Consider the following 18,897-nt stretch of genomic DNA (forward strand, 5'->3'; position numbering starts at 1 on the left):
AACAGCAAGCAGCAACAACAACAAACTCTGGGGAGGAGTGAGAATCTGATTTCCAGAAGTGCTACACTATAATTTTCAAAATGTCCAGTTTTGATGAAAAGTTAAGAGGCAATGAAAAAATCCTAAAATAAGCAGTAGAAAACAATTTCATTTGTAATAGCATCAAGAAGGGTCAAATACTTGGAAATAAATTTAATGAGGGTGAGACTTGTACAGTGAAAGCTACAAAACATCACTGAAAAAAATGAAAGATGACCTAAATAAATGGAAAGGCATTCACATCCATATATCAGAAGACTTAATATGCTTAAATAGCTATACTCCTTAAATTGATCTACAAATTCAACAAAATCTCAATAAAAATTCTGACTGCCTTTTTTGCAGAAATAGACAAGCAGTATAGCAGAAAACTTTAACCATGGGAAATGTGACTGTGCAGAGGAGAGAGGCAATGGGAACATCAGGGCTGCTCCTCCACATGAGGAGTGACTGTCCTCTACTGTCAACCTTAAGAGAACCAGGATGTTATTTTATAAAGGGAGCTGTAAAGTTTCTTTATTAAACTATTTATGTCCAGAATAGCCTTGACAATTACTTCCCTCATTTTCTCAGTTTGACTCACATTCCTAGCATTCTTCTACAAATGCTAAAATGCTTAAAATAAAAAGCACAAAGTATTAAGATCATTAACATGGTCATTTCTGTTTCTGATAAAACATTTACAGAAAACACATTATTGAGCTCAAAGACAGCCAAATAAAAGTAAAATCTACCCAATGAAAGAACATGGCCTAAAGAGGAGTAAAACCAGTTGCAATAAACATTAACAAGTCACTTAGTATTCTAGAAAATATGAATGATAACTAATAACTTATGTGATTTTTCCTGAGTCTGAGGGGTTTGATGTTCATGGTGCTGCAATGGTTCTGTGATTCTTGGATGGTAAACTATGTAAATGGAAAGGCTGTTCAGGTAAGAAAAAGTACCCATTATAACTGATCCTTCAGAGCAAATCCCTTAGATTTTTATATTAAACAATTAGCAAGCTATTGAGAGGTAATGTTTTTTTCTCTTAAAAACTTTTTTCCCTGACCATATTAACTAATACATACCCAGTGTTAAAAACCTGGAAATTATAGAAAAGCATGAAAAACAAAACTACCCATTAAACCATATCAAAAAAATTTGCTTCCCAAGTATGCGATAAGGGATAGTGATGAAAAGAAAATTTCATGGTCTAAGGACAACTTTTGTGCTTTAAATGAGAGAGAGTAATGTAATCAGATTTCAAAAACCTCACTCAGGCCATAACACACAGACCAGAATGTTAAGAGGGCACTGAAAATTGTGTAGGCAAGACTTTTATTATATTAAGGCAACAATATTACATTTGGTATTTATTTTTGCTATTGTTCATGTGGTTATTTTGATGTTGTTGTTTTATCTTTAAAGCAGGAAAGGATTCTAAATGAGTGACGTGTTCTTGTAAGGAAATGCAAAGAAAACGAGGAAGAGGAAGGAAGACTTAATTAAGAGTGAGAAGGATGCACCTATATTTTTACTTTTTCTTCTCACTGATTTCTGCTAGAACCTCTTTCAAAATGCTTAAATTTATTTTAAAACCTGCCAGTATTTGATTTCATGTTAAGTTTTAAATCTACTAAAGGTTTTAAAACAAGGAATTACACGAGCACTTACCATTACTGAAGAATGCCTAATATCTAATACATAGGTATTGCCCCAAACATGTGAATTTAATTTCAAAAATTTGCTCATATATTCTCCGTTGATCCCAAGATTGTGAAGGCCATTCATCATTTTTCCTTCTAGTTTCAGCATATCCAAAATACTTTAAAGAAAAAAAATGTTTTATTTGCCAACATTTTTCAAAAAAATTCTTTAAAGTTTTTCTCGAAGCATTAGAAACAAGTTTCACTGGTATTTTTATTAATAGCAGGAAAATATATAATTAAACCAATTAACAAATAAGACAAGGAATTCTTCTAATTAGTTATCTAGGTTAAAGTTATGTTAAGGGTTCTTTGTTTTTTAAGTGGTTAACAAAATCTTACTATTTAAAAGACGAAACAAAAAGGAATAAAGTGTATTTATTATATTCCTTACCAAAGAAACAAGAATAAGCTCGTTCCCTGACCAAGCCAAAAAATGAAGGGAAAAATATACCAGGCCACTCTTTTGATAAATCTACTACAAAAACAAGATCAAACATGATCTAAAATATATAAATTTAGTACAGAGAAATCCCCATTAAAGCATGAAAGTTGACGTCTGTATAGAATATATATTAAACTTTCTAATTTCATACATAATTTGATAGTTCTTAAACATGACAGAAATCATTACTGTCAAAAATAACATCATCAATAAATAACTCTATTGACAAAAAGTTTGGGCAATTTGCTTTGTTAATGACTATTTATCAAGCTCGCACTGTGGGCAGGTAAGTGCCAAGTACTTTTCAAACAGAACTCCTCTGAGTCTCACAGGAAGTCTCAAATGATGCAAATGAGGCTCAGACAGGTGAAGTCCCTTGCCCAGGTCAGCTAGTGGCGTGGCAGAGCTAGGATATGAATGCTACAGAAATGCAGTGTTTCCCTGCACCTGTAAAGATAAGGGTTTACAGATTGTGGCAAAGTGTATTCATTTTTAAAAAGGTAAACATTTACTAGGCAAGAAAAAATACTTATTATTTTTGAAACCAAATATTAAAATTCATATTTATAATATTTAACCTAAGTGCTTCATTAAAAAAAAATCCAATCATAGAAATCACTTCCCTTTTCAGAAATGAATAGAATCAGAATAAAGCAATACATGAATTTTAGAAGACAGCTTTCAGTGAGGACTCTAGAAGTCCACATTTAAAAAGCAGAGATCTAATATCTAAACTCCTAAGAAAGCTGTTTGAAGCTGACCTATATAACTTCAACTGTGCATGTCTGTATCCCAGATAGTTCTGCCCACTCTTTGCAAATTAAACGTTTTACCAAAATAAATAAACAAACAATCCATGAGGAGATGAGTGTGATAAAAAGAGCACTAGATTGTGTATCACAAATCACCAATCTAACAATAAGATTCAGTCTGGGTTGTAATACTGCTTCATCTGTGGCTTCTTGATGTTCTTAACCCCTTTAGTCTAAATTTTTTCACTTGTAAAAATTTTGGATTGCATTGCCAATGTTCTCTCCATTTAAAAATTTTATGTTTACTGATCAGATACTTTTTTATGTAATATAATTTAAATATTCCCCATAGCATTTGTAACTAACATCTTTGTTATCTCAGACTAGTTTCTAAGGAAACTATTAATAGAAAAATTATATAGAGTTACATGGAACACTGGCAAGGGCATGAGATTTGCTACCTGTCTCACTATCTTTGTGTGAGATCTTTCCAAGTCTTTGTTTCCCCATCTATCAACAGAGAACAGTCATGAACATTTTATGGGGTATTAGAATTAAATTAATTTACTAATGGACAAACAGTTTGCCCTCAATAAGCATTAGTTTCTTCCTTGCTCTTCCCAAATTATAAATTTTATACATCGATCAAAAAAAAATCTGGTTCTTTAAATATGTTAATTTACTTATCAGTAAGACTCCTTATATCTCTGGATTTCTACATAATTAAGATAATTTTTCATGCTTCTCTTAAATACATAGTTACTATCTTTAGATTTGCTCAAAACCCTTCACTGGCTTCTCCTGCCCTTGAGATAAAAGGCCAAAATCTGAAACCTGGTTCCACAATCTAACCCTTGCCACCTGAGTGAACTCAGTTTCCTCCAGCTCCTCCTTACTCCACAGTCTGGCCATACTATGTTATTTTCTCAAACATGAACCTCCACTCCTCACTTTGCCTGATTCATCCTTTAAGTCTTAGCTTAAATATCACTTCTTTGGAGAAATCTGATATCTACTGTCTCCATGGTCTATCAAGAGCTAATTTAAAGCTCTGGAGTTACAAACTCCAAAAGTATTGCACTTTATCTTTGGTAAACCTTATCACACTGTAATTATTTAATATCAGTATTCCACTAGACTATAAATTTCACTTTGTTAAGATTTATTTCTGTTTTGTTCAGCACTATATTCCAAATATTGAGCAGTTTCTCTAACATATTAGGTACTCGGATAGTTACTAAATTGAATTTTAATATTGAATTTTGATTTTATATTGAATATTGATTTTATAATATTAAATTTTAATAGTTTACATTAAAAATACATATTTATCAAGTGCCCAAAAGATTTCTGAGCCAGATAACATCATTAAGATATAGAAAAAATTACACAAGTAGGAATAGAAGACACCTTTGTTACTCTTTCTTTCTGGTAGTTATTTGTATGACACTGCTCAAGCACGAACAGGATGGCTATCAAAATGAGGAATATCCACTTTGTACCAGTTTCTAAGTACATAGCTGAGGTGACTTCTTAGAGACAAAGATGTGTAAGCGGCTCTAAGGTAGACACATATAACACCATTTACAGAACTCCTCAAATTTACTCAGTCCTACCCACCTTTCTCCTTGGTCACTGCCACAGCCTCCTATTGCCTTAGCTAAGAGCTAGGCTTGGCACAGCCTTGACTGAACCAATGCTGACCTAACCTTGGAGGCTCTGGCTCCTTCCATTATTGCTAGGATCAAAGTAAGAAGAGATGGTCCATGGGGTGTGGTATCAATGCTCCACGGCCCCAAAATGCAATGAGAGTCAGGAGGTAGGAAGTAAAAAATAATTACTCCCCTTTTATCCCCCATATAGATAATTTTGAAGTACTAGCTGCATACGACCTCTCTCCAGATCCAGGATATAACTTCGGTAATATGACAGTTTCCTTCCTCTCCTCTTTCCTGTATCATTTTCTTCCATTTTCTTCTATTTTCATCAACCTCTTCACACTGATTTTACCTACATGTTCTACCTTTTTCTGAGAATCTTTCTATTTATTTTGTACTAAAAATGTCAGAAGTGATTACATGCATTTTGACAAATATTAAAGTCAGGACGCTATTTACCTTTATATAAACCATAGTTTGTATCAGCTATTTGATACTTACCTAAAAGGATCATAAGCATCTATATCAATGCGCAGTCCATTTATATATAGGAAAGCATCGCCTGGCTGGATTTCAAATCTATTGTTAAGATCCTTGAAATAGAGAATAATAGTTAACCAAGTCATATAACAATAGCAATCTATGTCAAGAGTCTGAAAACTTTCTGTAGAGTGAGATAATAAATAGTTTAGGCTTAGCCAGCCATATCATCTCTGCTGCAACTACTCAACTCTACCCTTGTAGCATGAAAGCAGCAATAGGCAATATATAAACAAATAGGTATGACTACACTCCAATAAAACTTTTATTTTTAAAAATAGGTAGCAGGCCTGATGTGGCCTACAGATAGGTAGCAGTCTGTCCATCCCATCTAGTAATGTGAATCTTATATGATACAGACACAAATATTTGAACATTTTGATTTTGTAATACGCAATATTAAAGTTCTAATGCTATGATTACTTACCTACATTTTATGTGTGTGTTTATGCTCACATACACTTAGAATTTGACAGTTGGCACATTCCTATTCTTCGATATTCCAAGACTCAAAACTCTGGTGTATGTGTAAAAATTTGGAGATCACTCTAAATTTATAAAGCTTTCCATTAAAGCAGTGTTTCAATGTTCACTGTCTTTTCTTTTCATTCAATAACTATTTCTTGAGTGCCTGCTATGTGCTAAAAAGAACTCCAGGCACTGAAGCAGTAGCAAAAGTAAAAAAGGTAACATCCTTGCCAGTACAGCATAGTTATTAAATTAAGATCATGGTGAGAGAGTCAGATCTACCTTAAATCTTACTCTTGCTGCTTACTAGTGGTAAGATTTGGGCAAATTTAGTTAGCTTCTATAAGTTTCAGTTTCCTCATCTGTAAAATAGAATACTTAAATCCACCTCACCTGTTTGTTATAAAGATTGAACGTAATATATACCTGTGTCTAGTCACATATACAAGACTCATAAATGAAGCTTTTATTATTACTATTATCAGGGTAGGAAAACTAGTTTATGAGAAAAAAACAATTTTAAAACAGTGCATTTCAATGCGATTGCATAAGTGACCTAACAGAGATCTGTATAAATTATTCTGGAAGATGAAGCAACCAATTGAAGAGATTCAGAGAAGGCCTGACAGAGGTAAATTTTTCTGTATGGTTATCACTCATCATGACAGCTGAGTTACCTACAGGGAAGGGAGAGGAGGAACTAAATTGGTAACAGGAGAAAAAAATATTTCCATGGATTTATGCGGAATACTGGCAAGAGATTAAACTCTGACGTGAGAACATTCATAGGTAAAATATTGATTTGTCTTCAGCTACTTATGCTCCTATCAAATAGTTACTTATTCTAAGAAATCTGTATTCTTACTTCGAAGCCTACAGATGCCAGTGAATTCAGTCTATTTGCCCCAAACTTACTCTGAGCCATCATAAACATTGTCTTAAACTCTCTCAAAACTTCATTTGCTTTAGGCAACTCAACTGTAAGCAGAAAGCCTATCAAGCACACAGATCTACACTAAATTGCTAATTACCTCAAGAATATTTACGCCAGGCACAGTACCTAGACCAAAGATGTTCAAAAGGGTAATAAACTGAACTCGGTGAAATTGAATGCTGAAATACTGTCAGTTTACTGCAGACTGAGACTGACAACTACTTTCTCCTTCCCTTCAGAGAGGGAGGCTTCAATACTGGCAAATTACCCTGAGTGTATAATTTCAGGTGGCTTTTCTCAAATCAAGGGATAAGAATTCAGTTTCCAGCAATATGATAAACCAGAAATCCCAAAAACTCCTTCTAAAAGGAAACATCAAAAATGCCAGATTAAAATATTAATAATGTCCTCTAAATGAATGGTTTAGCTCTTAAAAGTAAAGACTTCACCTAAGGGCAGAGAAGTAGTACAGATATGATTCCAAGGATATAAACAATTTTAGGTAGACTAAAGCTTGGGTTTTTAAGGACCAATCTGAAAAATACAAGAAGCAACGCCTTGGGCTCACCCAGAGCAGAGAACAGGATTAGACAGCTTTATGCACACAAAGTGCTACAGTGACAGTGAAATGGAGGCCTAAGAAACAAAATGCCCTGCAGAAACAGCATAGAAACTTGATCTCATTTTGGTTCTCAGTGGACGAAGAACAAGTCTTCCATAAGAATTCACTGCCTCTGGTTTACCTTCGTTTGGATTTGAAGCTAGATTTCACACTATTTTTAATGTCCAAAAAATATACACAGACTTTTTATTTAATGTGAAATAAGTTGGGAGTACTCTTAGCCTTTGAGCAGAAACATATACAAATCCCCATGGAGAAATCTGACTTTACTCAAAGAGAGAACATCGTTATTGCAATGTATCCCTTTAACAATCCATGGAGTTGAGACATTACCTGAAGCTAAAACTTTTCAATTGATTGGATCTCAGAAGACGGGTTGAGCTTTATAATGGTGAATTGGTTTATAAACACGTATGGAGATCCCTAAGCCAAAACTATATGCATTCTGAATTGAAAATTTGAAGTCAAATCAGATGTAAATCTTAATATAGGAAGGATTTTTTTCAGGATGTGAAAAAAAGATGTTTTACAGAGGAATTTTTGGAGGTTATTCTAATCTAGGGAATTTCTCTAGAATCTGTAAAATTCTCCTACATTTTAAGTAATTTGTTGACATAATTAGAAAAAGTGTGAATTTTTATTTGGATTAGGTATAATCCTTTAAATTCTGTATTTAAATATCTCATCTGGTTTTTTAATGTAACTATGTAATTAAAATAATGTTTCACACTGAAGAAAAAAAAAAGTTACCAGACTCCCTGAACATATCCCCCTTTCCCCCACTAAACAAACAAGAAATGTCATGGAACATAATTTAACAGCTCTTACAGTAAACAAGACACACACATTGGATTGACATTTATTTTCAAATCACCAAAAGTAGATTCTGGCTGACCTCTGAGCAAAACAACAAGAATTATTAATTTCAAAGAGAAATTAGCTGTACTTTGGAGTTACAACAGTTGTTTCCTGAATAAAACCAAACCCAAATTCATTTATACAACTTCAGCATAGTCATATTTTCTGAATGACTGTTTTCTTATGCAACAGTTTCTGTATTTATTTGTCTGAAGAATGCCACCTGCAATTCAAAAAGGGGTGGGAAAGAAAAAGGAAGAAAAAGGAATACCAGAGTATCAGTGGCTTTACACAATCCAATTTATTTTACTCATTTAACATCCAAAGTGCGTGTTCTTCGACAGCAGAACAGGGTGTTGTTCTATGCGGTGATTTTGGATCCAGAGGTTGAGAGATTTTATGAGGTTAAAGAGGAAATATTGTGGCATTATTCAGACAAATAAATACAATAATTCTTGTATAAGAAAACAATCCATTATGCTCAAAGAATGGTAAGAGCAATCATAAAAATTACAGAAAAGAGTATGCTACAACTTAATTTTGAAGGAAAAACAAGAATTTATTAGGTGGTCACAAAGAACATCCCAGGCAGGGATGATATGTTATGATTCGTAGCACCCATGCCCAATAAACTATGCATCTACTTCTTCATAGGTAAGAAAAAGGCTATGAGTTAATTATTGTTTCTAATAATTAGTTTTGCTTAAAAACTTAGGAGGACCAAGTTAAGTTTTAGACCAGTAGACCATTACTGGAATCCTATAGCATATAGGACACAATTGAATGGTAGTTTAGTAAGATTGGCTAGAATCACAGACTGTATGCTATCTAAAGTAGGCAATACAAAAATGGAAAAACATGCATTGTTTAAATAATGAAAAAATACAAATTAACCTTTTATATTTTGTATGAAAATTGAGGATCCAAAGTCTGAAACAGTAATATTAGTGAAGTAAATTTTTTAAAAAAGGAATTCAAACAAACCTTTTGATTTTCCTGTATTTCCTTCCTCAGATGTTGATTTACAGCAATTCTAGTTAGTGATCTGGGAAAGTAAATATTGATATAATTCCTCTTCCTTAAATGTTTAGGACTAATCTAGAATTCAATGTAATACAATACTTTTTGTAAGACACTAAAAACTCTAAAGGCATCATGACATTACTATATAGCCTATTTCACAAGTGGCACTATGTCTTTCATTTGACAAAGGTATTTGATTCAAGTGGAATAAAGACTGTCGAAAATTCCTGTGCACTAACTGTATACATTAAGTACTGTCAGACCTTGCTTACTACTAGATACTTATTTTTCAAAATTACTTGCTTGAAATGCTATTTTGTGTTGTTTTTCCCAGAGAAATTGTGTATGGAATTACCGATGTCATATGTGTCAATACAAACTGATAAGTTTCAGAATATTTGTACATGAAGAATTTGAGTTAACCTGGAATCTTTACCAGAGTACATAAGTTCTAAAATACTGATAATACTGACTTTACATGTTCACTCTTGAAGAGCTTATAATTCCCTTATAATGTAAAGAGAAGAAATTTTAAAAATAAGTGTATTATTTGACTTGATAATTCCTAAGAATGCTTAATTAACTACGTATCCGTCAATTTATGCATAAAAGAAAAATGATTTAAAAATTAAAAAATTATTAACGTGAACTTCTGCTTTAAGTGAAAATCAGAGAGGTATATCTTAAAACAACTCACAATAAGTGTCATCTCCAAAAATTTGACAGCATTTGAGAGAAATTACAACTTAAAATTTGATAATAAAATTTTTCATTCATTTAGCAAATATTTCATTTCAACAAACATTTACAGTCTAGCGAGTGGTTTTAGAGTATATATGCTCGTCTATAATTTAGCCATTATCAGCATTAGCATAGTCGGCAAATTTTTTTAATGAACAACCACAAATTAAGAATAGAGGTTAGCAACAGAACCCCTGAATAGATGTAACGACTGTCAGAGAGTGAAAATGTCTTGTTAAAACTCAAATTATTTGACTTTATTTGTATTTGATCTAGTAATTTCAAAAGCTACTGTTAATTAACAGCAGTGTGGCTAAACACAATATTTATACACACATATTTCATGTTTTAGAATATAAATACTGACTTCTCAAATTCTCAACTGTTTAAAGTTGACTGAGTCACATCAATATATTCATTCTTAAGCTGTAAACAAGGTGACAAACCTATTTTCAGGGTACCATGAAAAAGTTCTTGGTATCTTGTGGACAGCTATGTACAATTTATTTTACAAAGGTAAAGAATACCTAGATTTAACATTCAGTAAGTTGTACTATGGATAAATGTACAAAATAGTGTTTGAGACAAATAGTGTTTGAGAGGCTTAGCAATCATCCACTGCTTAAGAAGGAATGCTGAGATCACAAAGATGCTCTTCAAATCCTCTTGATAAAACACTACTGTTAATAGCCTTTGATATAGCTAACTTATTTTATATTTCACTGATTGCATATAATTTTATATTCCATCATTACTAACCCAAATACAAATGCATCAAAGTCTTGTTATTTTGTCAATCCTTATAATACATGGTTACCTGAACTGTATGTATTGGTTACCTTAAGATATGCAAAAGTATTATCTGTTGAACTGGGAGATGTGTTAAATGTAACATTAATATTTCTGAAAGTGGTTCAATTAGATATCCTATTGGCAAAAATGTATTCTACAAAATATTCCATATAATTAAGACATTACTAATTATTTAGAATCTGAAAGAACAAGATGATGATTTGGCCATCCTCTGGGCACAGATCTATTTAGAATAATACTTTTCATCATCTCCCACAGGGGACGAAAAAAAAATTCCATTTTTACTTATTGCATAAACAAGTTTTTCTTGGATTATTATGTCTCATTGTTTATACTTATACATTTTAAATGAGTTATTTTTTTCTTTCCATTTGCCTCTAATTCAAGAGTTCGATTTTGTAGTATGTATATACAAGCATGTAAAAGTCAATATTGTGCTCTGATAAAAAAAAAGAAAAAACAACATATCTAATGAAGAATGGCCTTGATTTCATAAACACTATATATACTACAATTAATTGACATCATTAAATAAAATCAGCTATTTTCATAAAATTTATTTAACAGAAAGAGTTCTGGCTATAATCAAACCAATAAACTTTACTATACCTGGCTTTTATGGGGAAGTTCTGTGAAATGTCTTTCATTAATTTTATGGCATCATAAACTGGAGTGGACATTATTTGAGAAGCTGCTTGAAAACTAAGATCTGGAAGGAAAAAATATCATTAAGGAATCTAGCATAACCTAGCAGACCTTTATAGACATTTCCATGTAATTTTAATAATTTACTCAACCCTTTCTGCCATATATTTATAGACATATTAACACTCGTATTTAGCATTTTTCAAGTTTTAAACAAAAAGCAGTACTTATTATCAATTAAGGTAAGTTTTACACTTTTGTAAATAATTATAATTTAATAACATTTGTTTTCTACAAATTACATTATAACTTGAAAAAGAGATATATGAAAAGAAATGCTGACACAAAACTATTCTATATTTATGCTAAAGGAAACAGGCAAGGAAAAGTTTTGGGAAAAAAATAACGAGAGGAAGGAAAAGAGTTTGAAAAGCCATTTCTGAAAAGAACTTTAAAGACTAAATGTGTTTAACTCAGTAAATATGAAACATTCACTTTCTCTTTCAGTATTGTTCCACCTTTATACCTCAGTAAAAATAAAATCCTAAGCTTAGCATTATTTAAGCTGAAATAACAGCTTTATGGAAAGAAAAATATGTGTGGCTTATTGTAGTCAGTCTTCGATATCTTAGAAGGTAGAACTTAAATGTTCACACACACAGACACACACACACACACACACACGAGTACCTGATTACGTAAGTAAGTGTTTAACAAATACTGATGAATAAGTGAATGAACAGTAAAATAACAAATAAGGTCCTTTATGTTACGTTTCTTATTATTGCATTGCTATTCTTAGGCATTTTTAAGCAACATAATTTTTAACTGGTGTTATATATTTAGAAATATGTGTTTTAGTGAGAAAACTTGAGTTATTACTTATATGACTGATATGGTATAACAGCTTTTAAAAGAGTATTTCTTTTGAGGAAAGTATGTGATCAAAGATGTTGCCTAACGGCATTTGGCTGCACAATGTTATTCTCAAAAACAGTACACTATAATAGTAAAGAAAGAATTTAAAATGAGGCAGACATGCTTATTTTAGCTAGGCCCGATTACTGTTTTATCAGTTTTATAACTTTGGACTAATAATTCTGTGTGTCCATGTCTTAGTTTCCTAATCTGGAAGAATGGGATTTCTATCTTATGAGTTTTTAAAAATTAATTAGTATAATGCATATAAAGAGCTTATTACTGTGCCAAATGCAATATAGAATTGGCTAACATTTTTATCATTGTCAATCACCATTGGTATTATGGTCATGCACAACTACCTTTACCCAGGTTTGACACCACAATTGGTCTTTTAAAACTTTTTATAATATGAATGTAATTCTTCCTCATATGACCAATTTTTTGCATGTAATTTAATTGAAAGCTCCTGAAAATTCACATGAAATCAGAGGGCAAATAAGGGATATATTATCAGTTTCTATTAACATTAACAATTTTTTCTAAATTGTTTCATATCTAGATGACTAAATTGTTATTTAAGTTCTACAGTTTGCCTCTGAAATCTAGATCCCCCTATTTAACTGCCTTTTCGGTTTTACTACTTGGATACTTTATAAGCAGCATGTTTAATAATAAATTTGTGATATTCCTGCCCCCATCTTTGCCCAAATCTGGTCCTCTTTAGCCTTCCCTTTTCAATAAATACCACTACTGTTCATCCAGTTAGGCAAACCATGAATCTAGTTGTTGTTCTTATTATCTCTTTTTCCCTTGCACTCTATATCTAACCTCTCAAAAAGGTCTTTGATATTCTCTCCAAATAACCCACCCTCAAATTTATTTCAAACCCTCCTGAAATCTCAATTCAATCACTGCTTCTATAGGAACACTCCCTTTCTGTTCCTCCTTCGCTCCCCCTACCTCACCAGCTGGGATCTTCCTGGCACATACCCTTCTTAATCTATGTACCTTTACTTTGAAGTACTTAAAATGGTCATTTTTATATTGGTTTTTAAAATGATTTATGTTTATCTAAGATCTAGCTCGTCATTTTCAGAATTTAATGTTTTTCAAAATGTCAGCTGGAACCCATTAGTTATTAATCTGAAGTCAGATTAATGAGTGATGGGAAGGGTTTTTTTTCCTAATAGGGTAGAATAAAATAAAGTTTTGTCACAGTAAAATGTAGTAAGCATACATACTGTATGCTGAAGCTCTTTTTAGTTTTGAGCCTACCTATGTATGTATTCATACATTATATACTTTATGAATCTTGATGTAAAATATATTTCCTACTGTAAGTCTCAGCCAAATATTATAAAACCATAATGTAAGGACATGAAGACACCTAATAGACATTTAGTAAATATTTGTTCAAACAATAAAAAAAGGAGAAGGTATCATTTTCTGTCTTGAAAATCTATTTCCCTTAGCATCTATGATGTATTCTTCCATTTCTCGTCATTCCACTATGTATTCTTCATGGGCTCTACTGTCCACACATGGATGAGTACCACAGCATCCTCCCTCACACATTGATTTGGGCACCCTACACTTTGTCAGCACGCCTCTCCTTTTTAAAAACTATGCTACGATTATCAACTTTTTAAATCCTCTCCCTTCAGCTTAAGGTCTTTATATTTACCCCGCTATTGGCCCCTGTCATCTGGAAATGTCACAATCACTTTAAGTCAAACTTTTTAATATCGTTTCTTTATTTCTGGGCCCCATATTCAACCCCAAAACCCACTTACACGTTTTATATTCTCTCTACTGAGGCTCAGAGCTGGAAATCTTAAAGCCATCTTTGACTCCTTTTATGTCCTAAATATCTGCCAAGTTCAGCCTTCCTTTCTATGCCTCTACCGTAGTCATAGTTCAATCTCTCATTATATTACTTCCATATCTTAATTAGATTTTCTGTTCTTAGTCCATTCAAATCTATTTTACACAAACACTAGGAAGGTTAATTAAAACTAAGCTGACTATGCATGTTCTTCGCTTAGAAGCTTTCAAAAGCACCCTATTGCTTAAAATTTTCTAAATTATAGGTCTCTTGGAAAACATTTTGAAGAAGAAAGTAGACTGGTGTTTGCCTACAGCTGGAGGAGTTGGGGAGAAATGAGGAGTGACAGTTAATGGGTGCATTATCTTCTTTTTGGGGTGATTAATATACTCTAAAATTGACTACTGTGATAGTTAAAAAACTCTGAAAATATACTAAAACCACTGAATGGCATACTTTGAATGGGTGAATTGTATAGCATGTCAGTTATATTTCAATTAGCTGTTATATTTAAAGATTTAATATGTGATATTATGCATTTCACAGAAAAACATGTCCCCATGACCTACTAAAAATTATAAATAATAAAAAAAAATTACAAACTAAAAAGGATCTATAGTTCAATCCAAACTAAAGTTTGATCACAAAGTATCTGCTTATAGGATGCCAGCACAGAAGCTGTTCTAAGCTAGCTAGCAGTGAAACATGCAATGGTCTATTAAGATCAAATTCTTATGTAGAATAAAACTAAGATTTACTTCTGATTTCTACATGTTAGGGTTTTTAATCAGTGTTAGAGATTCCCTGAAATGTGATTTAACACTTCAGATGAACCTATAAGATAAAATCAATGTATACTTTTAAAATGATGACATAATATCAAATAACTACACTTTGTTTAATTTTAAGTCATATAAACAAAAATATGGTTTGCTTGATGAATAACCTTTTAATTAAATATTTATTTCCACAAGAAGTAATGTAATAATTTATATTATTTGTCATAATTATTATTGTCTATAAAAATAATTTACATGTTATATAAAACTTTATTTAACAAAACAGAGATTACCAAAAATGCTGTCTGTGTTAAAGTAGACCAAAATACTATACCTTGTAATTCCCAGACTTTCAAAGGCATCATTTCTTTGTTACTCTCAATCAGGTATTTTTGGAATGCTGTCAGATTATCTCTAAGGTCTGAATACCTCTCTCTGCATTAAAATATTAAGTAATGTTAATTATCATAGCATACTACAAATTATTATATTTTTTTTTTGAAATTAACTCTTCCAAAAAATTAGATACAAACTAATTGTTCATCACTAAGATAATAAATCATAATGAAAACTATAAGATCCCATTAAAAGAAATTGAAGAAGATAGAATAGAAAGATATTCTGTGTTCTTGGATTAGAAGCATCAACATAGTTAAAATGACCATATTACCTAAAGCATTATACAGATTTAATGCAATTCCCATCAAAATCCCATTGGCTTTTTTTTTTTGTAAAGAAACAGAACAAAAAACCATCAGATTTGTATGGAAGCACAAAAGACCCCGAATTGCCAAAACCATCCTGAGAAAAAGAATGAGGGCGGAGGCATCACTTTGCATGACTTCAAATTATACTACAAAGCGACAGTAATCAAAATGGCATGGTATTGGTAGAAAAATAGACACACGGACCAGTGGAACAGAATCGAGAATCCAGAAGTAAACCCATAGTTATATGGTCAAATAATTTCAACAAAAAAGCCAAAAACATACAGTGGAGAAAGGAAAGCCTCTTCAATAAATGGTGCTGGGAAAACTGGAAAGCCTCCTGCAAAAGAAAAACTAAACTGTTGTCTATCACCACACACACAAATTAATTCAAAATGGATTAAGGACCTGAATATAAGACCTGAGACAATAAAGTGCATAGAAGAAAACATAGGAACTAAACTCAAGGACCTTGGACTTAAAAGGGATTTTATGAATTTGACCTCAAAGGCAAGGGAAATAAAAATTAAAATAATGAATATAACTACATCAAACTAAAAAGTTTCTGCTCAGCAAAAGAAATCATCAACAAGGTAAAGGGACAACCATTCAAATGAGAAAAGATATTTGCAAGCAATGCCTCTGATAAAGGCCTAATATCCAAAACATACAAAGAACTTATACAACTCAATAACAAAAAAACAAATGATTCAATCAAAAAATGAGCAGAGGATCTGAACAGATACTTCTCCCATGTCCAATATTTGTTGGACATACAAACGGCCAACAAATATTTGACGATGTTCAACATCGCTAGCTATTAGGGAAATGCAAATCACAACCACAATGAGATACCATCTCACACCTGTTAGAATAGCTATAATCAACAGGACAAGTAATAACAAATGTTGGAGAGGATGTGGAGAAAAAGGAACCCTCAAACACTGCTGGTGGGACTGCAAATTGGTACAGCCACTATAGAGAGCAATAGGGAGGTTCCTCAAAACGCTAAGAATTGATCTACCATATGATCCAGCAATCCCTCTACTGGGTATTTACCCCAAAGACTTGAAAATTCATATCCGAAAAGATATTTTCACACCGATGTTCATAGCAGTATTATTCACAATGACCAGGGCATGGAAGCAACTGAAGTGTCTTACGATAGATGATTGGATAAAGAGGCTGTGGTACATAAATACAATGGAATATTACTCAGCCTTAAGAAGAGATGAAATACTGCCATTTGCGACAACATGGATGGACCTCGAGATAATCATGCTAAGTGAAATAAGCCAGAGAGAAAATGTTGAAAATCACATGATATGACTTATATGTAGGATATGAACCTAGAAGCAACTACTAATGAACAGAATGAACAGAGACCCATGGACATGGACTATAGATTAGAGGTTACCAAAGGAAGGGGGTGGGGGGAGGGGGGAGGCAGACAGGGTAAAGGGGGTGTATGTGGTGACAGAAAGAAATCTAACCATGGGAGGTGAACGCACAGTATAAATATATATATGTCTTACTGTTAAAGTGTACAGTTGAAACTTATTAGATTTAGTTAACCGTCACCATAAAAAATAATTTAAAAAAATAATAAATCATGATGCAACTGTATATCCACAGAACATAAAAATAATGAGGGAGATTATATGTATATGTCTACTTTGTTCAATTTATAAAACAAAACGAAACAAAACCTGAAGGGATGTACTCTCATTCGTTAACATGTTAACATTATATACAAGAGATCCAAAGGTGAGGGCAGAATTATTAGTTTTTATGTTATATACTTTTTATTTTAACATTTCACAAATTGCAAGTATTGCTTTTATAATTTAGAATGAAAACTATTTTATAAGGAAAGACATTAATGTTTCTTATACAATCTTAGAGTTTAGTCTATTTCTGAAGAGTTCCATACTTGAAACATAAAAACTTAAGATAATTTCGCCTAACGTTAAACACATTTAAGTATCCTTTTAGGGAGTGCCAAATAATGCAGTACAATGACATTTTACTATATATATAATCTAAAGTATAATCTTTCTTCTATCTTTCATGAAATCAAGACATAGTACCATTTCAGAATAGAATTCTTTAAAAAAAAACTTAAGCTATCATCACAACTTATAAAACATATTTTCAGCAGTAAAGATAAATGATTTTAAAAAGTGAAATGAAAAATATATACACATATACAGAAGTGCATTAATTTTATAAATAAATATACTACAGTGTGAATATCTTGCAATCTGATTACAACGTGGGACCACATTTTCAAAGTGAAACAAACTGACTTCTCATAGTGAAAAAGCAACAGAACGTCCTTCTGAAAAGTTCACTAAGAATTTTATTAACCCCTCATTTCTTAAAATTTTGTAACAGAAAAATATTAAGTGTATAAGAGCTGCTACATTACTTTTCATATTTAATCATAATCTTAATTTTTACTGCTAAAACTTATGTAATTCAGGCAAAAATACATTATTCATACAATACCTTACAGCAAAGACTTGTTTGTTTTGCCTAAATCAATTAGTTGTGTAAGAAGTGACTTGGAGTATTTCTCCTTCTAAAAAACTAATTCCAAAGGCTTTTTGGAGGATGCACAATTTATTCCCATAAAACATTATGTTTAAAAAATAATCAAGGATTCCAAGATGTTGAAAGAGTTGAAAATGGAATAAAAATGTATTGTTATCTACTCAGTAAATACCTTACTTAGAATAAATCCATTTTATAAGAATGCATTAACCTTTTAAGGCCACTAGTATACCATTTGGCCAATATACTTCAGAAATATAACTCAATCATCTGTATAAATTAGCATAGTCTCCAAAAATGTTCTCCCTCTATAGTTATCTGCTCACCAGAAGTGTTCTAATTTTCCTTTATAAATACTTATAATACTAACCAAGAAATCAAGATATTAATAAAAACAATCCTCTTCTTTTAATTTTACTTTTATACTGGAATCACAAACTTTCCCTTCTTGTAAATAAAACACAGATAAAAACTATAGCAGTCCCCATTCATGAGCATTCAAAGAGCACTCACCATCCTATTCCTTGTCTTCAATCAGTGATGCAGGAAAAAGAAAGGGGGCACAACTTTAATTTTTGAAAAGTTACTTTCATGTGGATATGAAATCAAGACTGGATATTAAAAGGTTTTTAAAATAGTAATGTGTAGCTCAGAAAATTAGAGAAATAAATATTTTCTCTTCTTTTGAGGCATAAAAATTGATTTCTTCATGCTAAAGATCCAATATTAACCATGACTTTTATAACTCATTAGATCTATAAAAGATTTTATAAAGTTTTGTTTTAGTTTTTAACCTGATCATTTTGATCATTTTTCAATTCCTATTTTTCTAATCATACTCATACTGTCAAATTAGTGATTATTTTTCAATTTTGTGCTT

The 18,897-nt window shown here is 31.9% G+C and overlaps 1 protein-coding gene across 2 annotated transcripts in view; it reads right to left on the bottom strand.

The window, feature by feature from the left end:
- UGGT2 (UDP-glucose glycoprotein glucosyltransferase 2) overlaps positions 1 to 18,897 on the bottom strand; it is a 142,288-nt gene that overhangs the window by 94,478 nt on the left and 28,913 nt on the right. For both annotated transcript variants that reach the window (XM_039837928.1, XM_039837919.1), the window contains exons 8-12: positions 15,089 to 15,189; positions 11,194 to 11,293; positions 8,992 to 9,052; positions 5,087 to 5,178; positions 1,699 to 1,849 (exon numbers count right to left, since the gene is read on the bottom strand). In XM_039837928.1, the coding sequence (XP_039693862.1) occupies positions 1,699 to 1,849; positions 5,087 to 5,178; positions 8,992 to 9,052; positions 11,194 to 11,293; positions 15,089 to 15,189 (505 nt within the window). The remainder of the gene's footprint in view (positions 1 to 1,698; positions 1,850 to 5,086; positions 5,179 to 8,991; positions 9,053 to 11,193; positions 11,294 to 15,088; positions 15,190 to 18,897) is intronic.

The sequence above is a fragment of the Pteropus medius genome, unplaced genomic scaffold (assembly GCF_902729225.1).
Source record: "Pteropus medius unplaced genomic scaffold, Ma_sr-lr_union100, whole genome shotgun sequence".
Lineage (NCBI taxonomy): Eukaryota > Metazoa > Chordata > Mammalia > Chiroptera > Pteropodidae > Pteropus > Pteropus medius.